This window comes from Antrostomus carolinensis, unplaced genomic scaffold (genome assembly GCF_000700745.2).
Source record: "Antrostomus carolinensis isolate BGI_N321 unplaced genomic scaffold, ASM70074v2 scaffold11674, whole genome shotgun sequence".
NCBI lineage: Eukaryota > Metazoa > Chordata > Aves > Caprimulgiformes > Caprimulgidae > Antrostomus > Antrostomus carolinensis.
In genome coordinates, this window is record NW_010308722.1 from 1 (window position 1) to 23,195 (window position 23,195).

The 23,195-nt window shown below is 37.0% G+C and overlaps 1 protein-coding gene across 1 annotated transcript in view; it reads left to right on the forward strand.

The window, feature by feature from the left end:
* Window positions 1-793: 793 nt before the first annotated feature.
* The window catches only part of UBR5 (ubiquitin protein ligase E3 component n-recognin 5), a 65,123-nt gene continuing 42,721 nt past the window's right edge, over window positions 794-23,195 (forward strand). Inside the window, exons 1-11 of the mRNA XM_029084471.1 lie at window positions 794-834; window positions 2,321-2,402; window positions 2,581-2,657; window positions 3,454-3,573; window positions 5,233-5,422; window positions 7,634-7,793; window positions 14,559-14,708; window positions 16,666-16,877; window positions 21,739-21,855; window positions 21,935-22,045; window positions 23,004-23,158. Of these exons, the coding sequence (XP_028940304.1) occupies window positions 14,567-14,708; window positions 16,666-16,877; window positions 21,739-21,855; window positions 21,935-22,045; window positions 23,004-23,158 (737 nt within the window). The 5' untranslated portion in view covers window positions 794-834; window positions 2,321-2,402; window positions 2,581-2,657; ... (2 more) ...; window positions 7,634-7,793; window positions 14,559-14,566. The remainder of the gene's footprint in view (window positions 835-2,320; window positions 2,403-2,580; window positions 2,658-3,453; window positions 3,574-5,232; window positions 5,423-7,633; window positions 7,794-14,558; window positions 14,709-16,665; window positions 16,878-21,738; window positions 21,856-21,934; window positions 22,046-23,003; window positions 23,159-23,195) is intronic.

Here is a 23,195-nt window from a genome sequence, read left to right on the forward strand (position 1 = left end):
ACCCAAACCATTCTATGATTCTGCGATTCTACTATGTTTTAAGACACCGTATCATCTAAGCAGGAGTGGTCTACTATGTGTTAAGACACCGTATCATCTAAGCAGGAGTGGTCTGTGGGTTGGCCCTTTGTTGGGTTCTGATCTTCGGTGAGGGGCCGTGAAAGCGAGATGGAAGTACTTTCAGAAAGATTCTTTCCCTTTTGGTAAAGGTGATGTTTTATGTAACCCTATACATGATAGTCAATTTTCTCTGGATTGTTTCTTCTGCTGGTCAAAGTTTGTTATTTATCCCTTTTGACACTGGCTTTTGTTCATCTGTTTTCCTGTCTTTTCTGTTTTGGGGAACTGACTGTCATATTTTTGGCTCTGACATGCCACATACTTGGATTTCCTAGAAAATTATAATCCTTTCTGCTCTGAGATGCTGTATTCAAGCTCATATGAGGAAGCACAGGTATATCTACAGTTCATACTCATTGCTTCATCTGCTTACGTTCGTGTAAAGTTGTAAATGGCAGTAACAAGGCAGGAGTAGTGCTCCTTGATAGTGACTTGCAAAATGTGGGTTTTATGGCAAGATAGTAGGTAGAAGGATAAAACTCTAAAGCAAAAAAAACAAATACCATCCAGTTCTTAGATAAATACTACTTGGTTTTGGAAGTATATGTCAAGCTTCATTAAATGTGGTGGTAAGTTGTTCCCATACTGTTGTAAATATGCTGCTTAAATGAATGTTGTGTACTGTGGAGGATGTCTTTCAAGCAACAGCTTTGTTTCTCTTTGTTTCAGATTAAGGGAAGTTTCAGAGAAGCTGAACAAATATAATTTAAACAGGTAAGGCATATCATATACTCTGTAAATCATTTGGGAAAGTACAATTTTTCTAACAGCAACAAGAAGCAAAAGATTGCACTTTAGATACAGCCTTAGAAAAACTCGATACTACTAATGCTAAAGTTCAGAAATGATTCAGTAAGACAGTTGTTATATCAGAAAGAAAATGTTAGGTTTTCAGTTATTATAAGTGTGGTGGTTTAACCACAGGTAGACTGTGTGGTCCTGCACTCACTCCCCCCACCTGGTGAGATGGGAAGGGAATCACAACAAAGGGGCACGGATTAGGATGAAGGACAGGGACGGCTCACTCACCAGTCATGGTCACGGGCAAAACAGGCTCAGCTTGGGAAAGAAAAATCAATTTAATTCATTGCCATTCGTCTGAGTAGCACAGTGAGACATAACAACCACATCTTACAACACCTTCCCCCCACCCCTCCCTCCTTCCCAGGTTCAAATCACTTTGCTCCCCATTTCTCTACCTTCCCCCCCAGCGGCACAGAGGACAGGGAATGGGGGGTCAGTCAGTTCACCATTGCTGCTCTTCGTGGCATGGAAGTCCAGGAACAAGATGTTCCAACACGAGCTTCCCATGGAGCCACAGACCTCTTCAGGCTCAGCTCCTGGCTCCGGCATGGGGACATCCATGGGCTGAAGACTCATCCTCCCACTCTGGGGGTCCACCCCTGCTCTGGCAGTGAGCAAATCTAGGGGTCTCAATTCAGTCACAGCTCAATTCAGGCTCAGCTTCTCTGCTCCAGTGTGGAGTCCTCCATGGTCTACATGTGGGTATCTGTTCTGCTGTTGAACCTCGATGGGCTACAGGGGACTTTGCCTTCTCCTACTCCATGCAGTTGAACTGGGTGTCTGAGGTTCTCTGTCCTCCCCGTCCTCCTTCCTCCTGGCAATGAAGCTCTCTCTTTGTTTTGGCTGATGGTCTTTTGTTCAGGCCAATGGCCTCTCCTCCAGGTTCACCCCCACCTACTTCTTTTCAGGACAGCCCTTCCCCTCACAAATCTGGATTCACAGAGGCGTTTCTCTAGTGCTCACTGGCCCAGCCTGGGCTGGGGGGTCTCTGCCTTGGAGCCAGGGGAACTTTTCGCTCTCACAAGGTGGCCCCTTCCCCCACTACCACCACCATCCCCCCGCCCTGCCAAACCTCACACAATAAATTGTATTATTAAATACCCTCCCTATGAAATTACTTCTTAATTTGAAGTATAACCCCTGTTGTTTATTGCTGACCAAATTAAATGAAAACTCTGTCACCTTTTAAGGTTTTGTTTTGCATTTTCTGTGCTTAATGACCAAAAATACATCATCTTAGTTGCTTCAACTAATGCATATGTTTAGTTATTCTTGAATGTTTTATATCAGTAACCATCATTGCACATTGTTCCTTCCATATGCCACTTGTTTTTTTGGGTTTTTTTCAGACTTTAAAAGTTTAAAAGTGTTATACATGCTCACTTTTTGTTTTCAGCCACCCCCCTTTGAATGTATTGGAACAGGCCACTATTAAACAGTGTGTGGTGGGACCAAATCATGCTGCATTTCTTCTTGAGGTAAATTGCTTAAATCTTAGATAACAGACTTGTAACTATACAGTTAAAAGTAATTCTTCTAACATCAAGTTGATCGTCGTTCTTCAGTAACTGAAGACCTGTTTTTGCTTGTGGTTTTTTTCTGTAACTTGTTTTACATTTCAGTTTTGGACACTTGGTTTTCTTGTTTTAACTATAGGATGGTAGAGTCTGCAGGATTGGTTTTTCAGTTCAACCGGACAGATTGGAATTGGGTAAACCTGATAATAATGATGGGTAAGAAATGCTTTTCTTTATATTAAATAATTCTTTTGAACTGGATAAGCAGCTTGGCTGCTTTTTTGTTTGTTTGTTTTTTGGTTTTAAATAGATTGGTTTTAGAAAAAGTACTCTGAGTAGATACATAATGGTTACAGTGATGCAGCCAAACAGCCTACCTTAACAAACTGGTGTAGGAATAAATAGAAGATGTAATTCTAAATGAAGTGACAGGATCTCTTTAACTTCAAGAAACAAACCCCACCAAAAGTAATCCTTGTGAAAGAAACTGTTAAAACTGCTAAGCCTCATGTGGAATCCGCTGTGAAAGTGGTCCCATGGGGAGAGGCTTACTTTCTATTTAGACCTGTTGTCTTCAGTCCAGGTAAGTCTCCCTTAACAGGACTACTTAATGGTTCATATTTGAACGTAAACCGCTTCTCAGTATCAAAGTAGCATACTCAGGCTCAGGTTTATGGATAGAGCACCTGGTGATTACAATTTGTATGTATACGCTAGCTGAAAACTTAGTGCAGTGGCTAACTCGGATCACTAATTAGCTTAACATGTATTTGCAACTGTGCTATTATGGATTGCCAATGTACGTAAGATCTGTTAGGCATGCTTTCCACTTTATTTTTCCAGTGTACCTCTTAATATACAGTTAGATTAGTTTGGAATATTCCCCAAGGGTGTTGCTTAAGCTGGTATGTTACCAGACTAAGTCCCTGAGAATTTAGACCTGGGATTCCAGGTTTTGTTCTTAACCCATTTGGGATTGTTTTGTGACTGATTTACCATCTTTTACTTTCAGTTCAAAGTTGAGCAGTGGCTCAGGGGCAGGAAGGACATCCAGGCCAGGCAGGACTAGTGACTCCCCATGGTTTTTGTCTGGTTCTGAAACTCTGGGCAGACTGGCAGGCAACACCCTTGGGTAAGTTTTGATAGGATTGAGGCTGCAATCTGTTTGTTCCATATTTGAGTATATGTGTATACACATATATAAATTGTATGCAGTATGTGTAAGGGAACGTATAATTACAGCAGTTGTGTAGGTAGGGTATAATAAAAAAACTTTATCGACTTGATTAAAACAACACATATGCAAGTGACCCTCAGTACTTAGGACACGGAGCATTCTTCATTTATGTGTGAAGAATAACTTGGTTTTGGCTGTGTTGTCTCTCTGAACATTTTTTAGTTCCTTGATTTTGAAAAGCAGTTTTTTAGAGGGACACTATCAATTTAAACCCTGATAAGATAGCAGCATAAAGTAAAATGAGTGCATTTATGCAGGAAGAATCTTCATTATCTATATTTGCAGACCTTTGTGTACTCAGTTTTATTGTCTGTTTCTCTCTCCTGCACCAAGTAATGAGCTGTGTTTTGTTAGTTGGAGTCTTATACGTAGTAGTAGGAAGGGAACACTTGGAAAAGGTTGTTGCTTTAAAATTCTATTATATACTAAGTGTACTATACAGATTCTGTTTTTTTTTATCATTGGCTTCAAAATTGATGGTGTCCCTTTATATAGCAATGTAAATTAATCTTCATTACATAATCACAGCGAACTCTTCATTATCTGCTTTTGTTATACATGTTGAACAGTGCTGTTTCCTAAGGTTACTAAATGTAGTAAGGAGAGTTGCATTTACAAACTGTGGTTTCTGCATGTGAATGATCTGTTAAGAGGGAGGAACTACAGCTTTTCCACAAGTGAATTATTTTTTTGTGAACTATTTTTCTAACTCATGAGACGAGATGTTTGCTGAAGCCATAATTGAATTGCTTTTTGTCTTGTCATTGTCTGTGTGGTTGCTGTCTAGAATCCTGAAAATGTAGATGGCTCTGTGACAGGGCCTCACCTTAGGCAGGTACTCGAGTTATTCTGTGATTGCATGGTCTTGTCAGGAGGGAAAAAAACCCCAAACCAACAATATAAAAGGAGAAGGATGTTAGTAATCAACTTAAGTAAGAAAATGTAAGACAAGTATTCTTACTTAATTAGCTTTTAGCTACAGGTGGTATACTTTTAACGTGAATTTATTAGATACTGTTTCAGAGAACATACTTTTTTTTTTCTTGTCTTATCTTAATTTTTTTTTCTTGAAAGGAGATTGAGGTTTAGGGTGGTTGAGAGCAGGAAAGTTCTACTGATACTTATTATTAAATAGCAATAATACCATATCCAATATCCTTTAAAGTAGATTTGCATAACAAAACTTAGTTAACCTTGAAGAACAAACTAGAGTCTTTTAGCCTTTCATGACAACACAGTATCTAGTCTAATGTCCGGAACAGATTAATATGACACAGTTCTGCGGTGTTAAGATTAGTGGAAAGCTGTAATGATGGCAAGTCGTCTATTTCTACATATCACTGTCTTTTTACTTCCTTGTTTTGATACTGACTCATAGTTACTTTGCAAGATTTAAGAGATACTTTCATAGTGTTTGTCTATGAAGTAAAGCTGCAGTATTTTTCAGAGACTGTCAACAAGTTGTTGATAAAACTGAAGACTGACTTCTTGAAGTAGTTCCCAAAGTATGCTGCTATTAAAAAAAAGAAAAAAATTATAATGTGAATTTTCTAGAAGTCGATGGAGTTCAGGGGTTGGTGGAAGTGGAGGAGGATCTTCTGGTAGATCATCTGCTGGAGCTCGAGATTCTCGAAGGCAGACCAGAGTTATACGCACAGGACGTGATAGAGGATCTGGACTGCTGGGGAGTCAACCACAACCAGTGATTCCAGCATCAGTCATTCCAGAGGAACTCATTTCACAGGTACATACGCTAGAAAATGCCTGCTGCCAGAAACCTGTAGAGCTTCTCATAGCGTGTGAACAGGAATGTGGTGTTAATAGTAGTGCATTTTCTCCAAGGAATAATGGCATGTAATTGAAAAGATTGACTTTCTCTAGCTGAGTTGCTTTTATTCTTAAATATGTAGTGTGCGTGATAGACTTTTTTTTTTATTCTACAATTTTTTGTTTCACAGACTTCCACTAAGACAAGGTATGTGTTTAATCTATTGAGGAATGTCATGCGTTGTTCATTTGCAGATGTAAAATGTAGTGAGAAAATCAAATATTTGAGAATCGTATCAAGCATGCAGCTAATAAAATTAAGTTTCTTGAAGGAATATAAGGAAGGGGCACAGGTTGACTTTTTTTCCCTTGTTTGATAAAAGGAGTGAACCATTTTAGATTTAAATGAAAGACATTAAACATTTAATCTGTTTCAAATACTAATAATTTTTCATCATGAACACCTCTACTTGATTTTTTATAAATGTAACTGATGAATGTTGGGTATAAATTGCTCTGCTTTTGCCTGTTAATGCACTAAAGACTGAATAAGCTGATGGACTTTACATGGCATGATTAAGTGGAGTTTGTTAAAACAACATTTTTCTCCATGTTTTAAGAAAATAATACATTCAGAATATATGGCGTTAATGCATTTTTATTCTTAGTTCAAAACAAGTTGCTGGTCTACATTTGGAATACAGATTTTAGTTGCTAGGCCAAAGATAATCTGCTTGCATGCTTTGAATGGCCTATAGCTTGACTGGCACAAGACAGGAGTTAGGGTGCAATGTATCTACAGACCCACCAGTGTCAGACTGGCTTCTAGTTCTTTCTCTTTTTGAATTCAAAACACAGTAAAAGCTGGGAGCTTCTGCCTTCACAACAGAGGCAAGATACTGGAGGTGTTGGTTACTCTGAGTTATCCCTTCTTTCAGGAGGTGGTTTGGTTAGATGACCTCCAGTGGTATCTTTTGACTGTCGGGTGGTGGGTTTGTTTTTTTTACTTCATTGTTCACCTCCAGGTTTATTTGAGAGTGTTGACTGACATCCTTGGTACCCTACATGAAACAGAAAAACAGACTAATATCCTATGGTTCAGACAGTTCCTTTATATAATCTAGTTTATGGTTTGTTGATTAAGTTGTAACTTTGCTTCCCTTGCTGTGATCTTTTGCCCTTTTTTTAAAAAAAAAATGCTTTTTTTTTTTTTTTTTTTTAAAGAAAAAGCATACTTCACCTTTAAAACAGGTGTCCAAGACATTTTGGGGTGATTCTAAAGCAGACCAATGAGAAAGATCTTCACAGCTGCTCTATAAAACATAGCTTCTACTATATCTCAAAAATCTGGCATAGAATATTATGACAAAAAAATACCTTTGTGTGCTGTTAAAATGTCCCTTTATTTTTTTGCATGCCAACAGACCATTTTATTTGGTGCCTCATTTTCACTGTGTTACAAAAACATTCAGTACTGGTTTCTTACCTTGTTCACAGGGTTTGTGATCTTCCAGGATTCTGTCATCTTCTCTGGCATTCAGTAGAGGGTAGTCTGTCTGGAAAAACAAAATGCTCTGAGTCCTAGGGTTAGTGGAACAGACCAGAATACTTCTGGTTTAACATTTATTTTGAAGGTTTTTGCTGCATTTACGCTTTGCTAATAAAAACCTAAATGTTGCAGAAACTGCTGAAGATAAGCCTTTAGAAGCAGAATGATGAGCAAAACAGAGGAAGTAAGGTGGTTACATATTGAAGGGCAGTGGAAAGACAAACCAGTGTCCAAAAGACAGGGATTGAGGTGTAGTTTCGGAGCAGCAGTTGATTGCAAAGCCCTGTTGATTGACATCGTAAGCTTAAACACTTTGATAATGTTCTACGTGTTACTATAAAAAGCAGATTTTGCTTATCCTTTAACTACAGCATTAAGCATTTTAAGAAGTAGATTCTGAGGTAGACTATTAAGAAATTCAGCATCAAAGTTGGAATTCAGTGACCTAACTTGAACTGAGAGAAGGTTGAATATCTAGTACGAGATACTGTGAAAAATATATGTGAGCCTTTGTATGTACGTACTGTGATCGACTTTTGGTTTTTATTGGACTTCTTTTAGAATGAAGCATTCTTTTCTTAGGAGTGGTGGTTGGTGAGCTGAGAATGACCAGTAACCGATCGTACTCTGCTCCTACAGGCACAAGTTGTTTTACAAGGGAAATCCAGAAGTATTATTATTCGGGAACTCCAGCGAACAAATCTTGATGTAAACCTGGCTGTAAATAATTTGTTGAGTCGTGATGATGAAGATGGAGATGATGGGGATGACACAGCAAGTGAATCATATCTTCCTGGAGGTTTGTATCCTACAACTTTTGATAAGAAAACGCCAATGTGTTCTTTTCTGTATTTAAGTACCGGCAGTCTGCTCCATGCTGTGCAAGGTATGCAGCGAAGACAGTCCTTGCTTATAGGAGCAAAGTCTAAAGATGCACAAAACGAACAATACACTGGGGTGTCTGGAGGGGTTAGGTTAGGCATTGAAGAATAACTGTTGACCCTGTTAGTGGGTGGCATGAAAGTTTTTTGGGCTTTTTTTTAAGATCCCAGGCTTTGTAACATCAGCATTACTTAACATCGGTATTTTGCTGCTCAACGAGATGCTGAGACTGCTGTGTGGCTTGCTCATAAAAGCTAATTCTAAAACCTTCTAGTGACTTGCATGTTTTTTACTACTAACATATGTTCTTAAGATACAGTGGTTTTTAGAGCAAAAGTTATACACCTGTTTTTTAATCTAAATGCCTCGAGTGAGGGCAACACAGCTTACAGTCATTACAGATAGGTTGAGAATTTATTCTTCATCTCAAGTTCCCCTCATAAATGCTGTAGTATTGTAGCCGTACAAGTAAAATACTGAAATGAAAGTCCAGCTATTTGGAAAATATTGTCTGTCCCATACAATTGCTTTTTATAAAAGACTTTGAGTCTTCTTTTCAAGTGGCTAAATAATTCAGGTAATCTTTTCTTGCTGATTAAAAATATTTGAAAACATAGTGGACAAGTCTAATGTTTGTGTTAGGTGCGCTGCATGAAAAGACCACATCTAAACTCTGACTACATTTTAGCTTTTCTTTCAGCGTGTCAAAATGATGTTTTGATATTTTTCTAGTAATTTTTTTTTTCTGCTCATCTGGTTCACCAGAAAGGTTCATGGGCTTCCTCCATCTTGTCAATCATGTGATTAGGCAAAGGATTTTTTATTCTGCAGCACAGGCTTTGTATTTCATTTTGCCTCTTCTAGTTTTAGTTGCATCTGTCCAGCTTCAGCTTTTTTATTTTGCTATAGAATCAAGAATCCTCTGGTGAAAGGAGTGAAAAATCTAATTTGAGTCTTGTTTTTTTTTTTTAGTGATTGGCTTAATAGTATTGGACGGATGCATTGGAGGAAGCAAGTTCTAACTCTTTCCAAGTATTTAAAGCAGGAGTTCTTACTCTGAGCATACCTGAATGCATTCCTCCAGAACCAGCCTTCAGAAGATAAATCACTCTTAGTTATCATTTACCATAGAAGTTCTTTTTAACCATACTAACCACCTTTCTACAGCATTAACTATTCTCTTAGTACCTTCTGAGATCATAAGGGTCAGTTAATAGGGACCATCTGACAACCTATGCCTGGTAACTTTTATTTGAAGGTGCCTGAACTACAGTCTGTGAGTCTTTTATGTTTCAGATACATTAAAGTAGTATGCAGAGTTTCACTGTCCTCACTAGCTGTCCAGAAAAGTTTTGTCCTTGCTTAATTTTTAAAGCTTCTTTCCTGTTCAGACTAATCTTTCCTAGAAGGGATTGCAACCTCCCAATATTAGTATTTTTTGTCCTTTTTTCTTTTACTCTGCAGAGAAACTGGGCTAACTCTTCCCCAGTTCTTCTGCGAAAAGATGTGGAAATGACAACTGAAATGAAACTTGTTACGTCTTAAATCCAGTTTTAAAGATGTAATTCACAGTTTGTAGAACATGTTATGCCTTCTTTGTCTGTCTTGAGTTATTTCAGTTTTATGGGCAAAAATAACTTTGTTGCACAGAAATTAATTAATTTGATATCTGAATGTGATCAAACAGTAGGAAAAGTCTAGCTGAACACTAGTCAGTGCTGTCATGACTCTACTGTTGGTACATTAAATAGTACAAATTACCAGTCCTCGCTTGTGTCATGTAACCATGCAGGCTAGTTTTCAGGAAAATCTGATGGCCAGAGAAGCTTGCCTATAGCTCTCTGGAAAAATATCAACATTCTGGCCTTCAGAACTCTGTAGAACCTTTTTTAAAGACTTTTGCTCTAGAAACTTTGCACTCTTCTTGCTTTCACTTTTTATCTTGCCTCTGAATGCTCTTGTGGAATTATAACATCAGAGTTTGTAAAAGAAAACTAAAAAAGCAAATGACAAGACTGCTTTTGCCTCTGGACTTTTGAGGCTCTTGCATTTTGATTAAAAGCTTATGCTAATTTTTGCTTTTGCCCTTCTGTGTATCTGGTGCTTTGTGACCCTTAAATTTAAGGGTTAGTCCTCTAAGCATTCCAAGACAGAGAAGTTTTTAAAAACACTTAAGAGTAATTTACATTTGATTTGAAAAATAAATTTTTTTTTTTTAAATTAAAATAGCTAAGATACTTTCCAGCCACTGTGAAATTAATAAATTCTTGTTTAATACATCATAATTTCATTAGTATATTGGCTGTAATAATTCCAGTTAGTATTGTAAAGGTTAAGCATCTGCATTTTTTTAAAGTTATCAATAAACATGTCTCAGTTCTTCCCAAATTTGTCAAAATATCTTAAGTGAAGAAGAGAACTTTACTTTTGTGTATGGATTGCCTTCAATAACTGTGTCTTAGATATTTATTTTGGAACTCTTTTGTACTTTGATTTTTGACTTCTCTAGTCCTCTTTCTTTTGTTTTAGGATAGTTAGCAGAGAGGAATGTGGGTTCATTTGGTACCTAACAAGTATGTAAGGAAAATAATCAAGGTACAAACAATGTATATACCAAGATCATTTAGCATAGAAAATAATTGAAGGTCTCTAGATTAATTTTCCATCTCGTATCAAATAGGATTAGAGGCTTCTTCTGGGCTTTATGTTCTGTCAATCTTCTGTATAGAGATTCTGTAGAAGTTAAAATATTTTGTTGTTTATATAGTTCAGATGTGTGCATGTTTACTCAGTAACTTCTGTATGATATAGTGGGTTCTTGCTAGTGGGACTTGTAAAACATAGGTTTGGGAACATCCAGATTACTTTGGATTTTCGAATTGAGATGGGTTTAAAAATACTTTCTTTTTTTTTTCCTTTTTTTTTTCCTTTTTTTTTTCCTTTTTTTTTTCCTTTTTTTTTTCCTTTTTTTTTTCCTTTTTTTTTTCCTTTTTTTTTTCCTTTTTTTTTTCCTTTTTTTTTTTTAAAGGAGAAAAGGCAGGTGGGCTGGTATTGCAGCAGTACTTACTGTATTGATTTGCAGTAAGGGGAGATGGGAACCAGAGCATAGTGTAGGATCAGTTCAGTGGCTTGTCTTTGGGGAAAACAATTAGGTGTATGGTTTTGTTGGTGTGATTTGGTTGTTGTGTGGGGTTGTTTGTTTTGTTTTGTTTTTTTTTCTTTCCTTTGGTTCAGTTTTTTTAGGATGAACTTCAAGTTGGCGAATGTTTTGGATAAATATATCTTATTGAGAAATGAGTTCTGGAGTTCTGTTTGAGTCTAGTTTCCTAGGAAACCAAAATACATGTTTCTCTCCCTTTACTGTCACAGTTTTGCCAATTTAATTCAAACTTGAAAGAGGAGGAAATACTGAAGGCATTGGATTCTTGAATATTTCGTAAAAATATGAATCTGAGAAGAGGGGAGAGAACTTATAATTGCCCCCTTAAGTGAAAAGTGAGCTCAATTTGAGATTGGAATCAATCGAGGCAACGCCTTCATTTAATGTATCCAGTGATAATGCTACACATGGAGCTATTGAAAATAAATAATTCTCAGTACTTGAATTGCTGCTTATGTGCATACTGAAACTCACTTTATTTATTGGTGGGGTTTTTTTGGTTGGTTGTGGGGTTTTTATGTTTTTATAGGTTTTTTTCTTTGTACTGGATATAATTTTCCTTCCAATTTTCAATGATATTTACTAGTGAATCATAGGTGCTTTATTATCTAAGGAGGTTGATCAGAATTGTCACATCTAAATGCAGAGGGTGCTGTCTGATTCTGGTCTAACGCAGCACAAGAGATGAGTGATATCGTCCCATGGGATTTTCCTGAAGAGTAGGAAAATAAAGTAATAGAGAATGTTTTTTCCCCTGGATTCTTAAACTGGATGTAGCCTTGCAGTATCTGTGTTTTCAGAGCATTGAAGAAATTCCAGTGATGTTTGAAGGGGAGTGGATTTGGCTCCTGTTCCTACTAGTTTTAGCACCTTTGTTTGCTGGTATAGAAAATGGGAGAAAGGGGATTTCTTGCAGAAATATTGGAAGAAAATTAAAATCTGATTTGAAGCTGAAATAAGATAGTAAGACAAGGCTTCATTTCCTCACTGGTCTTAATGCACATTTAGCCAAAACCCATATAGTTTTGAGTTTTTACTTTACTTTGAGCTTGAATTTTTACTTTCCTTTTTGGAAACACACCTAAACTCAAGATACCTAACATTGTGGAAGGTGGGTGGGTGTCTGTATCACAAGTTAGCGTGTATTTTCTGTCAAGACGATTGCTGGCTCAGCTTACCTTAAAAAAAAACCCCAAAAAACAACTTATTGTCCATTTTGAACGAGGCTGGAGAGTTCTTTTCTGTTCTGGCCAATCCTGTTGCTAAAAAGAGATCTAAGTTTCTTGCAATTTTGGCTAGATAGTGACCAAAAGAACCGAGAACGAGTTGCTCAGACTGTAGAGAGGTTGAAGTTTACCTAGGAAGTGATGGTTGTGGTGGATGTGCAAGGCGGGAAGAGGAGCAGCACGTGAATGTTGGGACATACAAAAGAGTCTCAGCTGTGTTTCCAGCTCTTAAAGTCTGGTATTTACAAGTTGGCACTCTTAACGTGAGGTGTACTGCTGCTTTATCATTGTAGAAAACTAGTGGAAAGTAGGTAAAGTAGCAGGCAGGATAAGACCACTCTGAGGGATCTGAAGTGTTTTAGTAAGACAGAGAATGTTTGCCAAATCTGAATTTTTTACTAGGATTTCCAAGGAGTCTGTCAGGAATGACTTCCTAAAACGTACTGTATGAACCATGGAGTCCCAAGTGGTGAGCTTTTAGAAGCATAGACTCCGCCCGAGTGGATTACTTATTTATTGCAGAGAGCATTTGTACAGTTCTTGTGTGCCTTGAAATCCACAGCACTCACTAGTTACAGCACTGTTTTTCTGGGAACAGCTATTTGTTATTGTTATATGTTATGTTCCCTGGAGATGAGAGTTTAGAAATTTAAGGATGAGTATTCTAGTGTGCAGGGGTGGGAAAGTCCAATGCTTTAAATACCAGTAAGTGGAACAGTTAAGTGAATTACTAATGGCTGTAAGTATGGACTTCTGGCTCCTTTGCAGTTTTTGGATACCTTCTTCTTTGTGTTTCCCCCCTCCCCTTCCCCCTTCATTCAAGACACTGAGAAAAAGACCCATAATAATCAGTTCCTACTGTTAAGAATGATTTTATTTAACTTCAAACCTTGTTTTCTAGCCACTATTTTGTTTTATGCTTATGATGAGGTAGAGGTGGAGAACTGCATGTGTTGAAATTATATGTTCTCCTTCTGTGTTTCCTGAAGTGATTCTGCATAACCTCACGTTAGCTTCACAAGTGGTTTAAGCAGATAAGGTTGTCCTGCTGCCAGAAGGAGCTATCCTACCATGCCTTGCATAGTGGTGAGCTTTGTGTGCCTGCATGGCTTAGCTGAAACCCAATTTGGGGAGCCTGATTTTTCAGTCAGATTTGCTTGAAAGCTTGAGAAGGGGCAGAACCGTTTCCTTTGCCAGCAGCAGGGTCCGGTCAGCTTTGCTGCATGTGATGAGGCAGCATCTTTGGAGCTCTGTTTGACTATCCAGTTAAGTCAGTCTGAAGATTGCCTCCTACCTTACTTCTATACCTTGTGAAATATTGTTTCAAGCCAGGTGAATGCGGTAGTCATAGATTTAGAAATCCCAGCTTGCCCCAAGGAGGTGCTTGTCACAGGCAAGCAGGACTGTCCTTTCTGTAGCAGCAGGATAGCAGTCAGGTTTAGTTGTCTTGTCAGTCCGTATGGCCAGACTTCAATAAAATTACATGAATTTTCAGTAACCTCTCTTGTGTGTGGATAGTAGCTGTAGTTTAGTAAGTGGAAAGAAAGTGTTTTATACTTCTAACAATGGTCAGTACTTCAGAGAAACTCAAGTTTTCTAACATAGAAGCTAGGGCCATTGCAGTGTTTAAGTTAATATTTCTGGTTTTGGTTGTTTGGGGTTTTTTTAACTGCACGGTATTAAAAAAAAGGTGTGTTTTTCCAGATGACTGTTGCTGTTCTGAATGTAGCTGCCATTTAAAGCTTTGTGCGAGAGTTGCAAGCTCTTAGCCTGTGAATTAAACAAGTACATCATTCTCTGAAAGAAATGTACTGTGGAGAAATGTGCAGTCTTTGACATCAAAGATGTGGCTTTGTGAAGGCCAGTGTTCACCATCCATTCTGTCCTCCCTTATTTCTAATTCATCTTTGAAATTCTGTGTTGCGTACATTAGTGTGTGTGCACGTGTATGTATATGTATCTGTCTTATCCTAGCACTTTGTTCTTTCAAGTGACAGGCTAAAGTTTGAGTTTGTGGGTTATGGAAAAATGTGTTTTGGGCAAGTCTTGTTTGGGAAATGTGGTTAGATAAGTGACAGAGCAGTTCTTAAAAATGGTTTTGTTCACTAGTCTGCCAAGCTTGATTGAAAATGTAGTTGCATCGGAGGCACATGAGCTTGCACTGGTGAATCTGAAGAGCAGAAATTCAATTAACGGATAGGATTTTTTTGTTCTGATATTTGCTTAGTTGATGGTCTCTCTAGCTGATGTTTTAAGTAGTTGATTATTCACTTAAGACCCTTGTCTCCTCTTATAGAGGATCTTATGTCTCTTCTGGATGCTGACATACATTCTGCTCACCCAAGTGTCATTATTGATGCTGATGCTATGTTTTCAGAAGATATTAGTTACTTTGGTTATCCATCCTTTCGGCGCTCATCACTTTCCAGGCTAGGCTCATCCAGAGGTAATTTTGCACCTTTTTTCTTTGTAATAAGTAGCTTACTGTGGAAAAAAGCTAGTGATCGTATACGCTGGTGGTTTAGATTCTGATTTAATGCGAAAGTAGACTGTGATATGTTGTCAAATGCAGAGTAGACAAGTAGACTGTTACTCATCAAAACTATTAATGAATTCTGAGTATTAGCAGGTAAGTTCTGCGAGAACCTCGATAGTCACGTGTTTTAAATCTAATTGTTGACCATTGGCGTTACAAAATTTTTGCATGTTAAGTTTATTTTAAACTGTAGTGTAAGTACCTACTAATACATAGATTGCATTACAAATATTTAATTTGGCTCAATGAGTAACAATTGATGACATGCAGCATTCTTAATCTTTTTTTTTTTTTTTTCCTTTCTTTCTTTTGGGTTGCTCTTTGTTCACTGTTCTTCACATTTCCTTAATTGTTCCATGACAGAAGTTACCTTTATGGAATGAGGAACTTGAGATTCTAAGGAGGGAGAAGAAAACTAAATTTTACTTTTTGGAAGCGTTTTTATAGTTGGTTAAGGAGAACTATTGGCAGCTCATAAAAAAACTCCTTGAGCAGTGTTAAGGCATTTTACTTTTTTTCTCAAAAGCATATTACACTTAGAAGATTTATAACAGACCATAGCAGCAATTTCCTATCTTTTTGAAGCTGTTGCGCAAATGCCTAGAGTATTTCCAAACTGTTAATCCAACCTCTGCTGTGATTGTTTGTTTAGTACAGTTTTCTTGCCTTTCATGAACATGTTTTAGTATATTAATTGCTGGACACGTAAGTTCTGTTACAAAATTGTTAGTCAGAGGTCAGTGTGATGTGTGCTAGAAAATAAGTACCATACTTTATGAAATTCATATGCAAGGCAAGCTTTCATGTTTGGCTTATGTAAAAACTTGCCATTTTTCTGATGCAGAAAAAGACCCAAGACTTGGTGTAATTTGTTGAAACGATGATATAGTAATGTGGTCATCTCATACATGTAATTCCAGTTGATTTTTGTGAGCATAAGTACTTAATGGGTTAAATGCATTATGTGCATGTACAAATATTCAGCATCTGACGTAACCCTTCTAAATTCCTCCTTTTGTTTCCTTTCCTAAGGTTATTCTATATAAGACGTTACCACGAATTTTATAATCCTTATTTTCCATGCATAGTTGACTCTTGGAAAGTTAGTTTGATTACCTGATTTAAAAAATTTATCTGCATGAGCGAACTGCAGAGTACTGGCTTTAGACAGTTTATAGGCCAATTGGAGGGGAAGCATTTTGGTAAGGAACATTTTCCTACAAGGATCCTTTTTAAAATTTGTCTGACTCTTGAAAAGTTTTCATTTGATCTACTCAAAACAGATACACTTTAATTTATTAAATCCAGTCCTATGGAATATTGCTTTAAACAAAAGGGGTTGGATTATCAAACGTGTGTACAAGAGCTTTTTTTAATGCTTGCTTTCTTTAACCTTTTCAGATTACTGGTTGGTTTTTTTTGGGGAAAAGTTGTTATGAAACTCTCTAATAAATACTCTTTTTTGGTTTGCATAAAGATATCTAACAGACTATATAGACTTAGATTTTTTTTTTTTATTATTGTTGTTGTAACTATGTTGATAAAAATACTACAAAACTCTGCATGTTGTACTATAAAACTTTAAATTGCATTAGATTAATGTATTTGGCCTCGTACGATGTAAGTGAAAATGCTTTGGCATTTTTCGTAGTGCACAAAACTGTGAGACTTTATTTCTAGTTTATTTTTATGTTTAGTAATTCTAAAGTACATATGCTTGAAAGGGTTCATATGTTGAATGTTGCATGTCAGGACTTTATTTTTAATCTGTGTGAGTAGATTTAACTGCTGTTAGTTGCATCCTGAAGGGTCTTTACTAGAGAGTGGCTTACTTTTATCCCACTGGTGTGACCCAATTGCATACCAGTTCTCCTTCTTCCCTTAGAGAGAGACTCTGAGCTGTTGCGTGAACGTGAGTCCGTTTTACGTTTGCGTGAACGAAGGTGGCTTGATGGAGCCTCATTTGATAATGAAAGAGGCTCTACAAGTAAGGAAGGGGAACCAAACCTGGACAAGAAGAATACACCTGTTCAAAGTCCTGTTTCTTTAGGAGAAGACTTGCAGTGGTGGCCAGATAAGGTACTGAAATTTTTTTACTATTTTATTTGCATGCCCTGCAATCGATCTCTTTATTTTTTCCAGATAAATACTTCGTGTTTCCTTTTTGAATATTGCATTTCAATTTATGTGAAATAATGCAATAAAGCATGTTCTTTATTATGCGCTTAAGAAAATTTTCAGTAACGAGTTACACAGTTACAATGGCACTTCTGTTATTACTGTTTTAATTTTCTTCTCTGTGTTTTGAAGGCACTGCTGTAGATCATAAGGTTTGGGTTTTTTCTTTTTTCTTCCTTTTTTTTTTTACTTAGGTGCTCAAGCATTTAATAGGTAGTAGGAAACTTATGAAACAATTTAAACTATCCTTTGTCAAGGAAACTTTTTTTAATTAGCATTATTATCCACAGAGATACTTCCTGTTTGGATGGATCGGGTTTTAAAGCAACAACAGTGAAACCTGACATTTTTTTTGCAGTTGTGTTTTGTGTTAACCTATAACTTAAATGAGTGTTGGTTGCTGCTTTCGAATCCCCTTTGGCTTTGATTAGCTGGTTTTCTTTGTAACCTTAATTCCATTTTTAAGGCAAGAAGTAATTCCCACACAAGATATAAGAATAATAGGAACACCAGCTATATGTTTCTAACTGGGTCTCTGTACTAATTTTCTTTATGAATTACCTAGATGCTTGGGGAAATGGCTTTAAAAACCAAAGCTGACCAAACCCAAACAGACCAAAAAACTTCCTAGGAATGGAAGTGATAATCTGTATTTGTTAGACCAAATTTTATGAACTTGGCTTGTCTTTTTAGCATTCCCATTCCTGTCTGTCTGCAGTACCTGTGAGGTGGCTATTTTGATATGTTATGCTTTCTTTTTCTATGCCTCTTTTTTTTCCTTTCAGACTAAATATAAATAGAGCTTGAAGAGGGGTGTGAGTTTAGAGGCTTATTTCTGCTTACAACAGCTCACCTTTAGCTACTGTTATCTTAATTTGTGCATTCAAACTGAGAAATTAAGATACCTAAAAAAGAGTATTTGACTAATAGTTGCTCTCCCAACAAGACCTTTTATGTCTAAAGTGTGATTTTTATTTTTTTTATTTTTTCCAGCCAGTAACGTATGTTCTGTGTCAGTGAAAACTGGCAGCCTTTGTCCCCCTTACTTTGTCATAATGGTAGAATGAGAGTCAACTAGCTTGGGTAGAGAGATATTTCAGGGGTTTTAGCATCAAAGGATAAATGTAGTTTAGATTTGGAATACTAACTTACCTTTTTTCATTTCCCCTGCTGTGTTTGGTAACATTATTATGGCTGTTATTACTGCTCTGTTTTGTTCTCTTGTTTTTGTTTGTTTGTTTTTTACTACAAGAAACTCCATTCTTCTCTCTGGCCTTGAAACTGAGTTACTAAATTAGGGTGGTTTTTCTTCCTGAATGGGGTTTTTTATTATTTATAAACTCAGCAGATCCTGCCCTAGGACAATTGTTACAGTCTTTTATTGGGCGTCTTTTATGGAATTAACTTGCTGTGGTATCTAATTGTACACTTGTTCAATTTAAATGTAGTGAACTTCTTCCAAGATACCTGTTTGCATATGCACTCATATAATCCCTAGTTTTCAGTTAAATTAAAGTGTCTTACTGCAAAGGCCTTTCATCTTTGTCCAAAAGTAGTTAAACTTTTCATACTATCCTTCAGCTGAACATTCATAAGAAATTGTTCTGCATCTTTCTTGCTATAGCCCCACTCTGAAATTTTGTTGGTGGTATTTTCCAACAGAAATTCTTCAAGGTGAATCCTGAGGGAGATGATTTAGCTGAGGCCAGTTCAGATGTTTCTTCTGTTTCGAAAATTGGAAAGGAGATCTTGAGATGTTAATGGAAAAGACAGTAAGCTAGGGGAGAGATTAGAGTACATGAGGAATTGCTGCAAAATGACCAGTCATCTTTTGCAAATATTTTTCCTTCATTTTTCATTGTTTTGACATTTAGCATTTGAGACAGAACTGTAGTAGCCCATGATAAGGATGGTTAACTTGCATTTATGGGAGGTAAAGTACCAACCTGAGAGAAATGGCTGAAACTTTTGTAACACTGAGAGTGTTGCAAAAATAAATAATAATAAAATGCATCCATTTTATCCACCATCTGAGTCTAATGATGTTGAGATCTGTTGCATGGGTACTGAGTTTTCTCCACAAAGTAAGTGAAATCCACTGCTTGAGAATTAAAGTCAATGAATGAATTCTTCTGATAATTTAAATCTTGTTGAACTGTAGTGCCATTAGTCTGTGCTGCCATGTATCAACATAGTGCCATGCATATCAGAGCCACTGTATAGTATGGTGAGTATGGACAGGTTTTTTTCCTCCTAGACTGTAGTTAAGTGCAAGCTGAGCATTTAGTTTGTTCAAGTAGATATATTCTGTTTAGCTATTGAGATACTAAGATATCAGCAATCTGCATCATCTTCAAGTATGTAATTACTCTGGTCTGAAGTCAGAATATATAGTTGAACACGTAAGACTCCAGTTACAGAAACAGAGCTGTCATCTTGTTCATGCATCTTTGTTCTATCCGTCTTTTGAATGGCCTCATGGAGGTGTATGTAGTATTGGTCCTGTAGCATTTACATCACAACTGCTAATATTTTGGTGGAAGGGAGAGAAAGATTTTTAATGGCAGGTCTTTTCAGTGTTGAGATTGTGGTATAAAACTGTTATAAAAAGTTATAAAACACATTAGCAAGATTAAAAGTCATAATGATACTGTCTTGGAGCAAAAATTAGTTACTTTCCATACTTAACTTTGAGGCATTAAGGCCAGATAACTTCTGAAGATTCATTTATGCTGATCACAGAATCACAGAATGGTGGGGTTGGAAGGGACCTCTAGAGATCATCTAGTCCAACCACCCTGCCAAAGCAGGTTCCCTACCCCAAGTTGCACAGGAAAGAGTCCAGGTGGGTTTTGAACATCTCCAGAGATGGAGACTCCACATCCTCCCTGGGCAGCCTGTCCCAGTGCTGTGTCACCCTCACATACCCGGCTATGGTGAAGCACATACCTGCAGATACAGTTACCTGAATGAAGTAGAGATGTGTCTCATTAGACTACACTGGGTTCTGATGGCAGAGTTCTTTCTGAGAATAGGCAATATTTGTACAATGGCATTAGTATTAATCATGACACAGATTAGCATTCGTGCTACTTCTGTGCTATGTTGATAGATGCCCAGCAGAGCAAAATAAATCTCTTGTGGTTTAACTAACTACATCCTGTTACCAGGATATAGAAGAGAATTGCTTGTGATTGCTTCTGTCCTTTTCTGCTGCCTTCCTTCTCTTCTTTTCCAAAATATTGGTAAACATTTTGACCTATTGGTATGAGATGTACTGAATCCCCTGTTATTCAAGGATACACTTGCACCTTTTGAAATGTGCTCCTCTGGGCAAGGACATAGTAAAAAAAAAATATTAAAAAAATCATGTGAATCTAGATTTATGAAGCTAAAAAGGTTTCTACTTGCTGACTTCTGTAGCTGAAAGAAAAGTCTCTTAATTTAGGAGGCAGGTGAAGGTACTGGATGGTGGGCTTTCTTTAGTAATCTGATAAGAGTTCAGTTTCCCATGAGATGGTTGAATTGCTTAAATGTGATATATTGTAATCTGAGAGGCAGGTGAAGATGTTGATCTGAGAGATAACTGCTACAGAAACTAGTTATCGTGTACCTGTCTTTCAGACCTGTAGCTGCAGAAGATAGCATTTGATTTTATACTAGTTTAAAGTGTTTGGTTTGGTTTTTTTTCTTTTTTAAAACCTGTGTTCTCCCCTAAATGGAAGGGAACTTTAGTTGTTACCAGAACAGAAGTTTAGAAAGAACATGCTTGTCCTATAACTGCCCTTGCTGAGGAGCAGAGAATGGATGTGCCTTACAAAGGTCTCTCAGTAAACGGCAGTAAATATTTTGTGAAATCTGTCAAATTTACAGTTCTGTAGTTTGAGGCTCATTGCAATGGAAAGAGGAACAGGAACTTGCAGAAAGTGAGATTGTAACTGTTGTGTAGTTGCTGCAACCAGATATAAGGTGGGGGACAGACAGAAATGGCAGGAACAGGTGACAACGCCTGTGAGATTTGGGCAAGGTACAGGGTGAAGCAATTGAGCAGTGGTGCTATCTATGTAGTAGTAGGGTGCCATATGAGTTTTGGTAAAATGTTAAAAAGGAGAAAAGGGTGCTGGGGCAAATAACCCATCATTAGAAACTTTTCCAGCATGTCAGGTCATAATGGTGCATCAATATGATATGTAGCAACCTGAGTTTTGTTTTTTTTTTAAATTGATCTTTTTTGCAATTATTTTCCTTCAGAAGTGGAAGATAAGAATTGTTTAACTGATGAGGCAGTGAGTTTGATAATTTATTTCTCAAGTAGTTGGAAGATATCTCTATGAGTATGCTTAGCAATGGAATAATGGAATCATGTTGCTTTTTTTTTTTTTTCAGTTCAAAAAGCAGAATTTTAGTGGGAAATGTTTTTTAAATGTCAGAAGTCAAGAGATCTTCCCATCTTTAGTTCTATGATCAGTGTTGTGTTCTTAACATACTGTGGAAGCTCTTAATAAACTGTCCCAAGTTAATTACTGTGTATATGTTATTGCTAAACTTCAGGAAAATAATATCTATTTCTTTCTTCCCTCACTCTGTCAGAAGCAATAGTGTGCTTTTGTGTTTGAAGGCATTCTTTATTTTCAAGTTCAACATTCATGGGAACTCTGAAAAAAACATAACAGTTACAAGTTCATTTTTTTGCATTTATATATTTATATATATATATATTTTTAATATTGCTGTCTTAAACTTTGTATTTCTGTATTTGTAGGATGGAACAAAGTTTATTTCTATTGGAGCTCTGTATTCTGAGCTCGTGGCTGTTAGCAGTAAAGGAGAGCTCTATCAATGGAAGTGGAGTGAATCAGAGCCTTACAGAAATGCACAGGTACTGTACATCTTTAAATGCTTACCTTCAGAATGATTTATATGCTTTGAATATCTAAAGTATGTTTTTGTTTCCAAAGAATCCTTCGCTACATCATCCACGAGCTATGTTCTTGGGATTAACCAATGAAAAGATAGTGCTCCTTTCTGCAAATAGTATTAGAGCAACTGTTGCCACTGAAAATAACAAGGTATGAGATGTGTGCTGGTTGTTGAATTTAACAAAGCTGTTTTTTTCAGTGACTTGCAGTGTATTATAGAGAAGTTGATTCCTCAGCTTCATCAGTAGTAGGAAGTACTTAATTTCACAGCATCACAGAATGGTAGGGGTTGGAAAGGACCTCAGGAGATCATCTAGTCCAACCCCCCTGCCAAAGCAGGTTACCTACACCAGGTTACACAGAAAAGCATTCAGGCGCGTTTTGAACATCTCCAGAGATGGAGACTCCACAACCTCTCTGGGCAGCCTGTTCCAGTGCTCTGTCACCCTGAATTTGTTCATTCATTCCGCTTCTTTTCCTCTGTACAGATGTAAAAACAAAACAAATCCATCTGGTGTTTTGTGAAAATGCAAAAGGCAAAAAAAATAAAAAAAAAAATATCTGGCAGATTGACAGCTGAAGCAGTGAAAAGATACCTGTTTTACCTGATTCTCTGAAGTACTTGACTTTTTGCTATTACAGTACAAACTGACACTGGTTTAAGAATAGAGAAGCTTCTCAATGTCCTGTATATATTTGCTAGAAAAACTAAGGGCCTTCAAACTTGCAGTGCTGTGAAGTAAGTGATCTAAATATACTTTTCTGACCAGTTAAGAGTGAACTTGAAACTGGTTTGGTAAAGTATATGCACTTGTTGAAGTATTTTTATGACACATCTCTGTATTTTTTTTAACCTTTTTTTTGTTCTGTTGGGGACTGGAAATAGAGGAAAAAAAAAAAACCTGAAAAGCTCTTTACTGGGAAAAGAAAAGGTGACAAAAAAAAAAAAGGGGAATAATTTTTTGGGTGTGGTTTGGGTTTTTTTTTGGGGGGGGGGGTGCTAAATTTATTTATTTTTCCTTTCAAAACCAGTAAATATTACATTAAAGGTGCAACTTTTTCTTTCTTTCCCCTACCTCCTCTGTTCCTTTCTTCCCTTCTCCCTTAGGTTGCTACGTGGGTAGACGAAACTTTAAGCTCTGTAGCTTCTAAATTAGAACACACTGCACAGACATACTCAGAGCTTCAGGGAGAACGGATTGTTTCTTTACATTGTTGTGCTCTTTATACATGTGCTCAACTGGAGAACAACTTGTATTGGTGGTAAGTAAATACTGTGTTTATGTAAACAAGGTAGTTT